The sequence below is a fragment of the Hippoglossus hippoglossus genome, chromosome 11 (assembly GCF_009819705.1).
Source record: "Hippoglossus hippoglossus isolate fHipHip1 chromosome 11, fHipHip1.pri, whole genome shotgun sequence".
Lineage (NCBI taxonomy): Eukaryota > Metazoa > Chordata > Actinopteri > Pleuronectiformes > Pleuronectidae > Hippoglossus > Hippoglossus hippoglossus.
In genome coordinates this window covers 5,449,226-5,463,574 of record NC_047161.1, presented here as the reverse complement: position 1 = coordinate 5,463,574, position 14,349 = coordinate 5,449,226, and the positions used below count along the sequence as shown (strand labels likewise).

At 42.8% G+C, this 14,349-nt stretch overlaps 3 protein-coding genes across 10 annotated transcripts in view; 2 read left to right on the top strand and 1 right to left on the bottom strand.

The window, feature by feature from the left end:
• The first annotated feature begins 70 nt into the window (after positions 1-70).
• nelfe (negative elongation factor complex member E) lies at positions 71-4,564 on the top strand. The gene is made up of 12 exons (XM_034599166.1): positions 71-138; positions 414-499; positions 984-1,053; positions 1,318-1,463; positions 1,564-1,638; positions 1,782-1,819; positions 1,920-2,065; positions 2,363-2,479; positions 2,598-2,742; positions 2,900-2,954; positions 3,598-3,700; positions 3,790-4,564. Exons 1-12 carry the CDS (start codon positions 75-77, stop codon positions 3,861-3,863), a joined length of 1,119 nt encoding a protein of 372 aa, XP_034455057.1. The 5' UTR covers positions 71-74; the 3' UTR covers positions 3,864-4,564.
• Positions 4,565-5,129: 565 nt separating this feature from the next.
• Positions 5,130-14,349, bottom strand: part of LOC117770085 (zinc finger and BTB domain-containing protein 12-like) — a 24,363-nt gene continuing 15,143 nt past the window's right edge. The window contains exons 2-7 of one of the 3 annotated variants that reach the window (XM_034599136.1): positions 11,900-11,909; positions 9,650-9,729; positions 8,106-8,314; positions 7,810-8,004; positions 7,375-7,581; positions 5,130-6,997 (exon numbers count right to left, since the gene is read on the bottom strand). In XM_034599136.1, the coding sequence (XP_034455027.1) occupies positions 5,891-6,997; positions 7,375-7,581; positions 7,810-8,004; positions 8,106-8,309 (1,713 nt within the window). In that variant the 5' untranslated portion in view covers positions 8,310-8,314; positions 9,650-9,729; positions 11,900-11,909 and the 3' untranslated portion in view covers positions 5,130-5,890. Of the gene's footprint in view, positions 6,998-7,374; positions 7,582-7,809; positions 8,005-8,105; positions 8,327-9,645; positions 9,960-11,899; positions 11,910-14,349 lie in introns of those variants that run through there. The other 2 variants (XM_034599137.1, XM_034599135.1) reach the window with 2 other exon arrangements.
• The window catches only part of ehmt2 (euchromatic histone-lysine N-methyltransferase 2), a 9,981-nt gene continuing 5,604 nt past the window's right edge, over positions 9,973-14,349 (top strand). For 2 of the 6 annotated variants that reach the window (XM_034599116.1, XM_034599113.1), the window contains exons 1-10: positions 10,046-10,119; positions 11,320-11,389; positions 11,545-11,664; positions 11,765-12,039; positions 12,311-12,389; positions 12,533-12,618; positions 12,723-12,863; positions 12,991-13,062; positions 13,263-13,482; positions 13,887-14,023. In XM_034599116.1, the coding sequence (XP_034455007.1) occupies positions 10,093-10,119; positions 11,320-11,389; positions 11,545-11,664; positions 11,765-12,039; positions 12,311-12,389; positions 12,533-12,618; positions 12,723-12,863; positions 12,991-13,062; positions 13,263-13,482; positions 13,887-14,023 (1,227 nt within the window). In that variant the 5' untranslated portion in view covers positions 10,046-10,092. Of the gene's footprint in view, positions 10,120-11,319; positions 11,390-11,544; positions 11,665-11,764; positions 12,040-12,310; positions 12,390-12,532; positions 12,619-12,722; positions 12,864-12,990; positions 13,063-13,262; positions 13,483-13,886; positions 14,024-14,349 lie in introns of all 6 variants that reach the window. The other 4 variants (XM_034599115.1, XM_034599117.1, XM_034599119.1 and 1 more) reach the window with 4 other exon arrangements.

The window sequence follows — 14,349 nt, the reverse complement described above, 5'->3', positions numbered from 1 at the left end:
ATGTGTAATAAACTGTTGTACTAAAAATCGATGTCGTTTTCTGTGTGATTGTAAAAGGGGGGGAAAATAAGTCGATGGTAGTCAGTAGCTGTGACGTCAAATTCACGCGTCGGTGTTGTCGCCGCACAGCAGCGTTTGGTAAGTGAATTGAATAAATGCTTATAACTACTTAATTAAATGATTTTAAACATGACATATTGTCTTATTCTGACAAGCTGGTGTTTTACTATGTGTGTGGTCGGGTCCCTTTGGTTTCCTCTCGGTAGCAAACCCAGGTTTGGCTAGCTAGCTAGTTAGCTTATCTGGGCTAGCAGCCTACTGAAAGTAAATAAAAGAAGCTCTACTGGTGTTTGTTTAAGTTGGAAATACAAAGTAGTGGTTTCCAGTTGTTGATGCGGTGTTCTGTGCTGTAGCGGGTCGCATCATGGTGGCGTTTCCGAGTTCCCTGACGGAGGAAGAAGAGGCCCTGCAAAAGAAATATGCTAGACTGAAGAAAAAGGTAAGAAGCTTAGATACAAGTAAAATGTCAAACTTAGTTTTCATTGAATGAAAGTGTTTTTCAGAGACGTTGAACTGTGGGATTCTTTCATTGATGGCTACAGTAGAATTACAGGGGGGAAAAAATGAAATCATAATGGATTCATATTATTTTATGACATTCTTTTATTTTTTTCTATGCCCTATTAATTCCATGCTGGAGTGTGGACAGTCATGTCTTTATGACCAATAATAAATGGTTGGAGACAGTAGATGTGTCTCAAAAGACGTCAGTGGAGATGTAATTGTGAGAAGCAAACTTTTGATTTTAAAACCAGTGAGAACAGCGATTAGGGTACGGGCCATGGGACATGCGGTACCAGTGAGGAACTTTGCTGCTAAATTTAGAAATACTTTGTGTATTATTATTATTAGTGTATATTACTTGTTTTTTCATCTGTAGCTGTTTCATTTTTTAATTTGTGGCTGTTTTGTTGTCTCTTAAGAAAAAGGCGCTGCTCGCCTTGAAGAAGCAAAGTTCCACCAACCAGACGAACCAGAGTGGCTTGAAACGAAGTAAGTTCATTCGACTTCACTTGACTCAACACAAACTAAACATAACCTACCTTTATACAACCTTTTATACAACATATATACTTGTTGAGACTGACCTTTTGTCTAGATGTGTCATGATTACAATCATTTAACACTATGTTTGTTATTAATTGCTCTTTAAACCGCTTCATTCTACTCACAAACAAGGTGTGGTAAACATTTATTAACATGGCATGTACAGAACATCTTGCTGACTGATTTCTTTCACTCCTTTCTTCATCACAGCATTGTCAGACCAGCCCGTCGTTGATACTGCAACAGCGACAGAACAAGCAAAGATGCTCATCAAGTCGGGAGCCATCAGCGCCATCAAATCAGAGAACAAGAACTCGGGCTTTAAACGCTCTCGAATGCTGGAGATTAAACTCAAGGTAGAATGTGGTTCAAAAGCAAAAAAATTGTTTGGATGTTAAATATTTTTCCTTGCTTTGTTTTGGCTGTTAATTACATTTTTTATTTTATCTGGCACAGGACCCTGAGAAAGGCCAAGTTCCAGCTTTCTTACCATTCCAGAGGAGTTTCTCTGCGGATGAAGAGCAACCTGAGGTAAAGTGTAAATTTAAGATGATATAACATGATCAGAAAATGACTGTAAGGGTTGAGGAAAAGTCTGTACAGCTGTATGTTGCACTTGAGCAGAAAACCAAAGGTACAGCTTATTAATGTTATCTTATTTGTGCTTGCTCTAGGCTGGGAAGAGATCCCACAGGAAATCTCTGTACGAGAGGTAATGTGCAGAACCCACGATTAATAAAAAAAGGACCAGTTCATTATACTGACAGTGAGTCTCTTTGAGTGTAACATAATTTCTCCATATGCCCCTGCAGCTTTGTCAGTTCAAAAGACCGATACCGGGAGGAAGAAGAGGGAGGCGGCAGTTCAGCCAGCCGCGATGTGGACAGAGATAGAGACAGAGACAGAGATAGAGACAGAGACAGAGAGAGAGACAGAGAGAGAGAGCGTGACCGCGACCGCGAAAGAGAACCGGACAGAGAGCGAGACAAAGACAAAGACAAAGAGAAAGAGAAAACGAAAGAGAAAGACAAAGACAAAGAGAAGGACAAAGAGAAGGACAAAGAGAAAGAGATAGACATAGACAAAGAAAAAGAAGAAGAAAAAGACAAAGTCTTAGACCAGGACAGGGACAAGGAGAGGGCGAGGGAGAGGGACAAGGAGAGGGAGAGGGATAGGGAGAGGGACAAGGAGAGGGAGAGGGATAGGGATAGGGAGAGGGACAAGGAGAGGGAGAGGGAGAGGGATGGAGACAGAGATGGAGACAGAGATGGAGACAGGGACAGAGATCGGGAACGAGAAAGAGACAGAAGCAGAGACAGGGATCGAGAGCGAGATAGGGACCGGGAGAGAGAGAGAGATGGACCATTTAGACGTGAGTAAACAATTTTGCAGATATCTCTACTCATAACGTGGGTGTAGTGTGGTGGATGTCAAAGGCGTGCCAGGGCACATGCATGATTTCTCTCTGCCTCCCATGTGTTCACCCTCAGGGTCAGACTCGTACCCAGAGCGGAGAGGAGTGCGAAAGGGGAACACGGTGTATGTTTACGGCTCTGGGCTCGTCGAGGACAGCCTGCGCTCTGCCTTCTCTCAACACGGAAACATCATCGACCTCTCCATGGACAACCCACGCAAGTATGAACCCATTAAACAAAGCTGTGTGCACACACAGGTCATCTATCATTCTATCTGCTGTTCTGATGATGATAATGATGTTTATAGTATATATAACAATACAGCAATCCACAGTGTGATTATATAAGACAATGTTCTTCTCTCTTTCTGTTTCTAGTTGTGCATTTATCACATTTGAGAAGATGGAGTCTGCAGACCAGGCTGTAGCAGAGGTTTGTTCTCACCCATTCAATATGAGAAGAAACTGACAATTACACATATCTCCTCCCTCTATAAACAATGTTTAATTTTCTAAAACAAAGCAACAACCAAAAAAAAGGATTTGTCAAAGTTCAGACAGATTCAGAGCAGTGAGACAGCTGACTTTAAAAAAAAAATGAAACAGAGTGGAAATAAATATATAAAAGTGAGATACTGTATTAAGCATTTCAATATAACCTCATTTCATGTCATAAAACCTACAGACATAGCTCAGTACAGTACAGTACTTAAATGAGCAGATATTTTTAGGTTCTCAATCTGTTACATTAACTTACCTTTTATAATATGTACATTATATATTATAAGTTATATATTATGTTAAAATTAAAGTGAGTAATTAGTAATTATACATTAAATCCCCAGGACACTAAATTTATATTCACATTAATATTATTAAATCACTTTACACAAAAAGTATTTTTTTCAACATTCCCAGTTTAGAATGAACTTTCATGCCCAAGTAATTTTTTTAATTTAATTAAGCAATCATGACGTCCATTTATAGTCATATTTATTTAGTTTTACTGTAGTTTTGAGGAAGCTCAGCTCATCTCGACTGTATATGAAATCAACCTCCCTGTTTTCGTCTCACAGTTGAACGGCAGCACGGTGGGAGACGTTCACATCAAAGTCAGCATCGCCAGGAAGCAGCCCATGCTGGACGCTGCCACCGGCAAATCAGTGTGGGCTTCGCTGGGTAAGCGCCGCACTGTTATTGTTTGTTTAGACATCGATCAGACTGCACAGCGTGGACTAACCTTCACCACCGTCTCTCTCCTTTCACAGCTGTGCAGAACAGCACTAAAGGCTCCTACAGGGACAAGAGGAACCAAGTCGTGTACAGTGAGGATTTCCTCTGATGAAGAAGAAGAAAAGATTTGTTTTTGTATTTTGGCACGTTTGTTTTAACGAACTGTTTCTGAGTTGTTTATGGTGCTAGTTGTCGGGTAAATACAAATCTTCTGTAGCCTGTTGGATAATAGACAAGTGTATTTCACATGATCTGTATGTGATGCGGTTTGTGACAGCTTTGCTCTTAAAACCCAAGATATTGATATGGAGCATAATAAATAGTATCCATACACTGTTACCCTGAATGAGAATTCCATTCATTATCAAAAAGACACAGCCAAAGTGGGAAATATATCCAACATCAATTCCTAATACATTGTTTTCAAAACCTCTAATACACAAACAAGCGTCCAGATATTCACGGCTACTGTAAATTACAATAACCATAGGCAGCATGGTAGAGTACAGTGTTAAGTGTAGTAAAGAGCTTCAGATTACTACAGGTTATGTTTGTAAATACACAATAAAAATAAAAACCGCACAGTTCGTCCCAGTGATTTTCTTTTTTTAAGGCAAGTTTAAAACAAGTGTTGGGCTCAGTCTGATTGACTGTATGCAGATCTTGTGGCTGTCAACAGTTACTAAGAAAACAAAAAACAATACAGTGTTTTCAAGGTTTTTGATGGAAACAGGCACAATATGAGACATTTACCATCTAACGAGTTATGTCCCAAAGCAAACATTTAGCTTTTTAAGTTGTCAGGGCCACTACTGAAAAAAACAAATAACCACAGAAGATTAGACTGATATGTTCCTTTTGACATGTGAATATCAGAGTGTAAACTGCCATGAGGGGGAGCAGGCACGTATATATGGCTTTAACTGACAGATATATGGTCCTGTGCTTAGCAGACTAAAATCTATAAAACCTACTATATACTCCAAATGAAACCATCATTCATGGAATAGCCAGATCTGCTCCTTCTGTGCTGTTTTCTGCTTGTGACTGTGTATTTTTACATAAGTAAAGGATCTGAATACTTCTTCCAACATCATCTAAGTAAAGTACATGTAATACTGTTTGACACGGTTATACGAGTGGTGTATTCAGTGTAACACAAACTTTTAATGTATGTTGAGTGATATCTCCTGGTCTGGATGATTCCATCAGGTTTCTAAGGAGCCTTGGACAACAGAGAAGATCTAACAGACGTATGTACAGAAAATAATGGATGAGCCTGAGACCAATTTTCAAATATCGTCGTTGCAGTTTTAAAAATTTACTTCCTGGATAGTGCTGTGCTACAGAGGAAGAAAGACATTTTTTGAAACCAGACACTTTGATTTATAAAAGGTCTTTGTGTATTTAACAGTAGTGTTTTCAAATAATCCGGTAGAAACTACACGATGCACTGTAATCCGTGTAGAAATAACGATGGTGGTGTTAACCGTCCTGCCCCCCCTCAGGCACAAACGACAAAGTCTGTCGACAACAGTCACAGTTTTGATAAGACGTCTAATCAAGCATCTTTAAGTGGAAACACGTGTGGGAGGACTGTGGCTGTGTAGCTGCTTTGATGTGCACTGGGCCATGTCAGGAAACATCTAACGGAGAAGAGACATGTGAATTCATGTATTTACACTCCTCTAACTGTGGTCGGTAATACCACTGTTGTTCACTAACACTAATGTTCAACTGAGATTCAAGTTTAAGATCATATTCTGAATTTATCTATTCTTACAAACAGTAAAATGAGTGGGCACACTATGCCACGTCACAGTAGGAAAAGCACAGTCTAATGAAACTGAGAGCGGCTGGATTCCATTTCTCTTTTCAGTTTCAGGGTCCCTCTACAGTTCATGTTGACTCAGAGCCGCTACTACTGTCATACCACCTGTACTGTTCCTACAATGACGAGCCTGCTGTGGAAACGATTGCTTGGCTCGGTGTAAACCCACGTCCATCACTATAAACATTTCATGTGATGGGGTCTTTCATTTTCACAGTCTGTGATTTTAAAAGGCCTCAAAGTCAGTGATTTCTCCACTGGACAGCACTTTAGTTGAGACAATTTACTGTGTTTAAAAATTTGGCCTATGACACTTGTTCAGTCACCAGACATTCTTGTTCCTCCTCTCGTATTCTTCCAGCCGCCCCTCTCGCCCTCTCAATCTCCTCCTGCTCATACAGGGAGTTTTGCCCGGTGGTTTTTCCGTGTTGCTCCTTCAGGTGGCGCCGCAAAGCGGGCTTGTGAGCGAAGCGGGCGTGGCAGTAGGCGCAGTGGTGTGGGCGCTCGCCACTGTGGAGGTTCATGTGATCTATGAGTGTGGATTTTTGAGTGAAAGTCTTATAACACAGGGGGCACTGGTGGGTTTTGCCGGCGCCCCGGTGCACGGCCATGTGCCGGGTGAAGTTGGCAGAGTGGTGGAAGTGTTTGCCGCAGCAGGGGCAGACGTACAGCAGGTGCGTGGAGCGGGAGTGGACCGCTAGAGAGTGAGCGGAGGGGAAAGTCATGCCGCAGTGCTCACATATTACAGGCCCTGATACGCTTGACGTGGACCCCACAACTGCGACGGACTCATCCCCTCCTTCATTCGTCAACCCTGAACTCCCCTCACCAGCGCCACTGCTCGACTCCTCCAGAGAATACTGGTTCAAACTGCTGCCTGCCAGTGGTGAAACTTTTTCTCCCTGAGTGTCGCCCTCACTGAAGTCTAACTGTGGGAAGTCGACTGGTAAGTAACTTCCTGTCTTCAGCCCTTCCTGGTTGTAGTCCAGCCCAACACCCCCTTCGAGTCCAGCTGTTGCCAGGTACCACAGATCCTGTTGGTGAGCCATGCCCAGAGGTCTTTTCTCTTGAGATGACGCCCACTTTCTCCTCTTTAAACCCCTCCCCCTGCCACCCCCTCTGCCCCGTCCAATTTTAGGGTCGGACAGTCTGCGTCTGAAAGCACGGAGACCCTCCATTGAAAGGCCCCCAGCGCTGAGATCCACTTTGGTTTGATCCAAGTCGTATTCACTGCCTTCTCCTCCGATCACAACACCATCTGTCTCTGGGAAACAAGCATCTTGAGGTCCATCAGAGGGAGCTCCCGTCTCCTCCTCCCTGTTTCTGTTCATCTGCTCCTCTTCGGAGATATACACTCTAAACACATCAAAGTCCCCTGGTCTGGTCTCTTCCTCCTCGTCTGATGCATTAACCTGGAACAGAGTTGAAGAGTCAAGTCTGTAAAACATCTAAAAACAGAGCACGTGGTGGCATCTTCAAGTCGCTTGTTCTGTCAGACCGACATTCCAAAACCAAAGATATTTCATCAACAATATGTTGAAACAGCAAATGTTTGCACTTTTTAAAGATGAATTACTTCCAAAGATTAATAGATTAAAAAAATGATTAACCCAATTTTTTGATGAACAAGCAACTGCGGATTCGAGTGGTGCTCGGACAGACTGACTCATTACAATCACCAGCCAGAAGCTGCTTAAAGGAACATAACACAGAACACAGAACTAAATATTCACTTCTCTGAAAGGTGAGATAAAGTACCAACCAAATTCAGTTTTTCTTTCTCACATACCCTAATACATGGGTCATCCAGAACAGGACTGTCATCGTGGTGTTGACTGCTGCCCTGAGTGGACATGTCACCGCTGTTGTCCTCCACCGATCGTCCTGCTGGACTGTGTGGGTCCACAGGGGAGGGTCGGCTGGTGGGGGGTGATGCCATAGTATAAATGCTGCCACTGACGATCACTGGTTGAGACAGACTCTCCTCTGCAGTCACCTAGAGGATGGAATGGGAAAGCATGTCAAGACTGCTCAAAACCAACAACAGCATATCGGCATCACTGAAAGCTATGAGAGTGTATATACACAATTTTTAAAAAGATTGGTGAGTAACTACTTATGTACAACTTGAGCAAACATTTATTTCCATGCTAAGCCGGCGGGAAAAAAAATTCTCGGCACTGTACAACTACTGTAGATACTGCGACCGTCTTGGGTTACTGACCCTTGGTGGACTGGGGTTCTTTAACTGGATGTACTTCTTCAGAGCTCCTCGGCAGTGCTCCACAATATGCTCCATCTGCAGATAGCTGGCAGCCGTCAGGTAGTTGACGATCTCCTCTGGGTTAAACTGCAGTGTGCCAGTGTAGCAGGATTGGAGCAGATCACACACAACCCGAGCGCTATACAGCATTGACAACTGGAGAAAAAAAACGAAACAGAAACACATAAGCGTCTGAATGTTGAAGAGAGACACAATTATGACAGCTTTGACGGTAAGTGCTTGACATATCTGCTGACCTGAAGCCTCGGGGACGGGTTGAGGAGGAACTGGTCCCTCAAGAAAGGCGAGCAGGCAGCAAGCACCACCTTATGTCCCTTGAAGGTCTGGTTGTTGCTAGCCACAATGGTGATGTCACAGAATTGCTGGCGGAACCTCAGGGAATTCATGTGCTTCAGGGTCTTGTCCCCGTGACCCGGCAACCGGAAACAAAGCGTCTCCATCTTTCCTGGGGAGAAATGGGGATTTGTGACAAAAAGGATAAGATTAAAAAACTAACAGTGTGCTCAATTGTAGATGCAGCATGGTCGCCTGTTCTTAAACACACAGTTATCTGATTGAAGTTAGTTCCTGTCTGCCTTCTGTCTGGCCTCACATGAACTCAAGATTGCACTGAAGCAGAACTTACACACAATAAACCCCTTTTACATCAAGGCAGTTCCAGGGCCGGTTCGGAGCCTCAACTCAAAATCAGTTATTTGTGTTTTTAAAGCCACAGAACTGATTCCCGGACAGAAACATAAACAGTTAAGTAATGACTGGAAAAGCAAACAGGTTCCTAAAAACTTTGAACCAAATCCAAACCAGCTCTGCACCAGGTTCATTACTAAGCAGTTGCTCAATCTGAAGATCTCATCCGGTTTTGCAACTTGAAAAAACCACAAAGAGTCACAATCAAGATCCAACAAGTGCCTGGGTATATATTAGCGGAATGAGGTCAAACTGATGTAACAGCAACAAACAACACTGTCTATTGTTTCTCAAACGCCCGGGAAAAAAAAGGAGAAACTAGTTGTTGGCCAATTTGAATAAGTTACATCTGTAACCCTCGTAAAAAGAGAGAAAGGATATAAACTAATCAGAAACAATTTGGGTATTCAATCATTGTGATTTATATCTATATAATCTAGACTGGCCATAATGAGCTGTAGCCCTGTGAGGAAAAAACATGAGTAATACTTATCATTAAATACAAAAAACGCAAGAACAAGCCATTACTCTGGGTTAAGAAAACAACACCAGTTTAACAACAGCAACAAACAAACAACAACTCTGTCTATTGTTTCTCAAATGCCTGGAAAGAAAAAGTTTCAGAAGAGAAATCAGTTGTTGGCCAATTGGAATTGGGTAATCACAAGAACCAGCCATTACTCTAGGTTAAGAATCACCAGTTTTGCAACTATGAGAGGAAGACTGGACACATGTGAAGTCTTAAATTGTAATCCAGATATTAGATGGTATCCACAACAAAATAAGATAAACCTTTCTTAGTCCCACAAGGGGGGGATTTGAAATAACAGGCATCACTAAGTCATAATAGGTGGAAGGATAATAACTGTAGCCTCACTGTACCTCGCTTTTAAAAGTTAGCTTACGTCTGCTAACAACAAACGTGTTTCAACACAAATGGCGTCCATAATAATAATAATACTAATAACACGAGGCTCTTTAGCAGATAGTGATGAATGTGAGAATCTGAAATCCATCGTGACACAGACGACCCTTCTCCTTGTGGCCTAGCTAACCCACTTGTCTGAAGCTAGTTAGCTGGCAACTGACCCACCGTCCTCCCTGTCTTTTCGTTAGATGTCTTCCAAAGGGACGAGCCTGTCTTTCTGTCTCCGGGGGGGGCGGTCGTTAAAGCTTGGGATAAAGCATCCCTGTCGCCACTAGCTTCTCCCACCTCGCCGTGTGTTTACTTTTTTTTGGCCTCTTTGTGGCGCATCGTCCCGTGACAACAAAAAAAACCCCACGGGCCCCCCCTCGCCGACGCTCAACTGACTCCGGGTCTGTTTCCGAGGAGGCACCCCGGCCCCCCCGCCCTGGATCGTCTGCAAACCGCTGGCCCCGCTCGCTGACTTCCGATCAGCGTGTGTGTGTGTGTGTGTGTGTGTACGGCAACAAACCCCGGAAGCAAGGAGCTGACGGAGGGGGAGTGGGGAGGCGGGGCTTTTTCGAACGGTGACGCGGGCACGTTATTTACGTCGTGAACGCTCGTCGGGAAACATGTCGGCATCCGAGACAACGACAAAGGTAGAAAACCCTCCCCGCAACACGCAACTGCGCGTTAACGACCCCGCGCCGCGTTCCGACACTTCGCGAAGCAGCGGCGCACGTAGCGCGAGCCCCGCTAGCTAACCCGCGCGGCGCGACATCCTAGAAACACCCTCGTTTGTCGCCTGGGAGAGCTCTTTGTTGCTAGCTGTGCTAACACCAGCTAGCCGCATTAGCATCTAGCAGTTTTAAAATTGTTTTCTCCTCGTAGTTGGTGTCTTCGCTTGTTTGTCGCGATTCTTCTGAGGTTTACGTACACTGCTCCTCCGCCATCTTGTGTTGCATTGATCAGTAGTGAATCCGTTAAAGGGATTTTTATTTAATGTGCGTTCATTGTGATTTATGAGCCAATTTGGTTTTCAGCATCCAGCAGAAAAATCTGCTTTATGAAATACTTGTTAATTGCATGAGTGGATAATCAGATGGGTTTGAGGTTGAATAAGAGACACCGAACAGGAGTGTCACGCATTAGGTGTCATGTTAATCTGGTTTGTTGTTGTTGAATTGTGTATTTCTCCTTGACAAGCCAGTGAGAAAACAGTAAATTAGCTATAACAGAGATTTTAGCTCAACATGATGTTTGGTGTTTGTTATATATTGTATAGGTTTCCTATGAGTTGCATGTACTTCTTAAAAATAAAGTAAATCACAGTTCTGAAGTTTGTGTTTTGCACTGAAAACATTAAACATCTCCGACAGCAGCTCTATTAAAGGCTGAACGATATTATGGCCTAAAATGATATCAAGATACAACTTTTTATATCCGTCTCTATTTTGACAACTATCACAATAACTGTCACTTTTCATTTCTTTCCTGAATGAAGGTTGAGTTTTTAAACTCTGCTTTATGAGCAGAGAATGACAAACGCATGATAAACAGCAAAAACATTTTATATATCTGAAGTTATACCTCCTCAAAGGGGTTGCACATTGCATAAGGATTGTATCTTTATATATAAAACCAGTGTTATATTGCTATTGAGATAATTGTTTATTTAGTTTTATAGCCTAGCCCTAGCTAAACTGTCTCACATTCTTGTTTGCTTGAACTTGAACTGCAGTACATTACAGTACGTATAATTTATTATATATATAAATATAAATATTCAGCTGTCTATATACTATCAGATAAAATTGATGCATATTTCCTGACATGTTTTCCTGTTGCGTCTCCACCAGGAGCCTCCTGAAGGAAAGGACTCGGAAACGCCAGCAGAGTCGTTAGCTGGACCAAGTCAAGTCAAGGAAGGTACGTCAACATCTCATGCACAAGGGTTAATACTAAATGTTTACAATATGTGCATTTCATGTAAACAGATTAAAATAATTATATTGCTACTTTTGTTTTTGGTCCATGTCTGTGCTGGTTTTCAAAAGTCATGGAGAACTTTAAATGTTTCACAGATAATGCAGCCTCCACCACAGCTGCTGTCACAAAGAGGACAGAGCACATGGGTGGTATGTTGTCGACGATGTCATCGCAACCGTCGAGTAAGGACGCCTCCCTGAACAAACCTGCTGCTGGTGAGACTTCCCATTTAGCGTTTTATTGATGTTGCAGAAACTGTGGCTCTCTGAGTCACCTGATCTAATCTCATCAGCTATTTTTACCTCCATTCTTCAGGCCATGCAGCAAAGTCTCTTCCTTCAACGTCCTCCTCTGTGTTGTCCTCCTCTCCCTCTACGTCATCAGCGCTGTCCCCTGGCCGAGCAAAGATGAGCGTTTCTGGACCTGGTAGCAGTAAATCCGTCCTGCCACCTGCTCCCTCCTCTTCCTCCTCTTCCTCCTCCTCCTCCTCTTCCTCCTCTGCCACAGCCTCCTCGTCTCCCTCCGTCTCCCCTGCCCCAACCAAGATCCACCGAGCCCGCAAGACCATGAACAGGCCACCACCAGTACAGGTTAGCCTCTTTCATCTCCAGCAACGAGCTAGCATTTCCATTGGACTGGGTATGATTATATTTGGTCATCTGTTTAGATTTTTCTTTTTGCCAACATCTGACCTTGCATCACCCCAATGTCTTGATTCTTGAACCGAGTAAAACTCTTGAAGGTTTGTTGTTTTTAGAAAATCCTACAGCCATTGACAGAACGCACAGTAAGGCAGTGGTTCAGGTTTTTCTTGGAACTTTTTCATTAACTTTTGAGTCGATTATTATTTTTATTCCACAGATAAGTCATGGTGAAACACCTGCTGCATCTGTTACACCTTCGGGATCCTCTACCTGCCTTCCCTCTGACTCTGAAATAGGTCAGTAGTTTTAAAATATTCATATAAACTAATATCTCCCCGTGTAAAATAACCCCATTGCTGTGAATTAAAACGAGTCAGAGAACCTTGTTTGTATTTAAACTCACACTGTCATGGTTCATGGTGCTTTGTCGTGTTTCCAGTCACTGCAAAAAGGAGAAAACTGGATCATTTATCGGAGAGCACCGCTGAGAAGTCTGAGAACATTCCTGAAAACACTCAAGCTGTGGTAAGAGGATGTTTTTGCAGGTGTATAACTTACACTCTATAAGATATGTTTTCGGTTGTTAATGTCGTCTTTTGCTGGTATATGTTCTTATTCCTTTAACCTAGGAGGAAACAACATTCCTTAAAAAGGTAGAGTCCATTGCCAAGAGTACACCGGTGAAGAGCAACGGCAGCGTGGAGAAGTCCGAGGAGGAAGCAGCCAAGAAGATGCAGATTTCCAGCCCGTCCATACGAGATTCAGAAAAGGTGTGAAACTTAATTTACCTATTGTCCCTTAAAACAGATAACACATTATCAACAAACGTGCCTGTTGTTTAGCATTATTTTGTATTTAAAAAAGTAATACTCATTATTAGATTTGTTTATTTTATAGTTTGAAGATGTTGGGGGAGAAGAAAGGCAGCATACTACAGACATAGAGGGGTCAGTGAACTTGTCAGATCATGTGAGTGATTCTATCTTTCTTACTACCATAATAATTACTTAGTTATCTGTTACTTTGTTTTTTTTTTACACATCACGCACTGTTTACCCCTGTAGATGTCACTCTCAATTACCTTTCTACTAGCCCATAACTTTATCATCTCACACTTGTTTAAAAATACATATCACATGCATATATTCACACACAGACGTCTTCCCTTGCAGAGTTCAGAGTCTGAAACACAGAGAGCTCTCCGGAGAAGAAATGAGAGCGAGGAGTCTTCTTGGCCACGGTCGGACAAGGACAAAGAGAGAAACAGTGCTGATGTGGACGTGGTGGAGACAGTGGGAGGTGCAGGAAGGGCTGCAGAGTACACAGAGGTTCCCTTGGGTGCTCTGGACATCGCTGCTGCCGACAGTCTGACTCTCTCCCCTCATCACGGTACGTTAATGATATAGTGTAAAAGAAAAGGACAATGAAAAGAGGGTTGATAGGACATTTCTATTTAGTTGAATTAGGGCGATTTTAGAACTTGAATGATTACTTGATCAACAGAAGATGAATCTCTAACTTAGCAAATTGTATATTGTTTCAGTTTCTTTCAGGAAAAAAAAGCCAAAAACTTTGATTTCAGCTTCTCAAATGTGCAGATTTGCTGCTTTTCCTTCTGATTTGTAACAGCGACCTGGAGTTAAGCTTTGATTGTTGGTTTAAAGGAATACAATTTAAAGTTGATCAAATAAAAAAAAAGGCATTTGTTTATCTCATTCAGTCTTAAATCAGCAGCTGCCCTAAGACCACAAAGTAATTCCATGAGAGATGTAACTGTCCTGCTCCCTCTGCAGACGGCAGCGATGCAGGAGACACAGAGCGGCTGGAGGAGCTTCCTCTGTGCAGCTGCAGGATGGAGGCTCCCCGCGTCGACAGCACCAGCCATCGAGTCAGCAGACAGTGCAGGGCCACGGAGAGCATCAACGGAGAGGTTTGTCCTCTTGTGTATTTGTATCTACTTTGTATGTAGCCTTCTGAATTAGGAAACATCACATACATCGTGTGTATTGATGGTTGTTTAAGGTAATCAAATGGTGAAGATTTAGGTTTGCATTGCAAAACAGCTCAACATGTTTTGTGCGTTCTTTCCTGTTGCCCTTGCAGGTTACTGTGCTTTCACTCTGTGCCCAGGTTATTCCAAACCAGCTCAATGAGGCTTAACTCTGGAGATTGTGCTGCTCCTCCATCATTTGAAGCCACTGTCTTGTTCTTGGGTTAGGGTTATTATTTTGCTGTAGGATGAACCAGTCTGTCCAC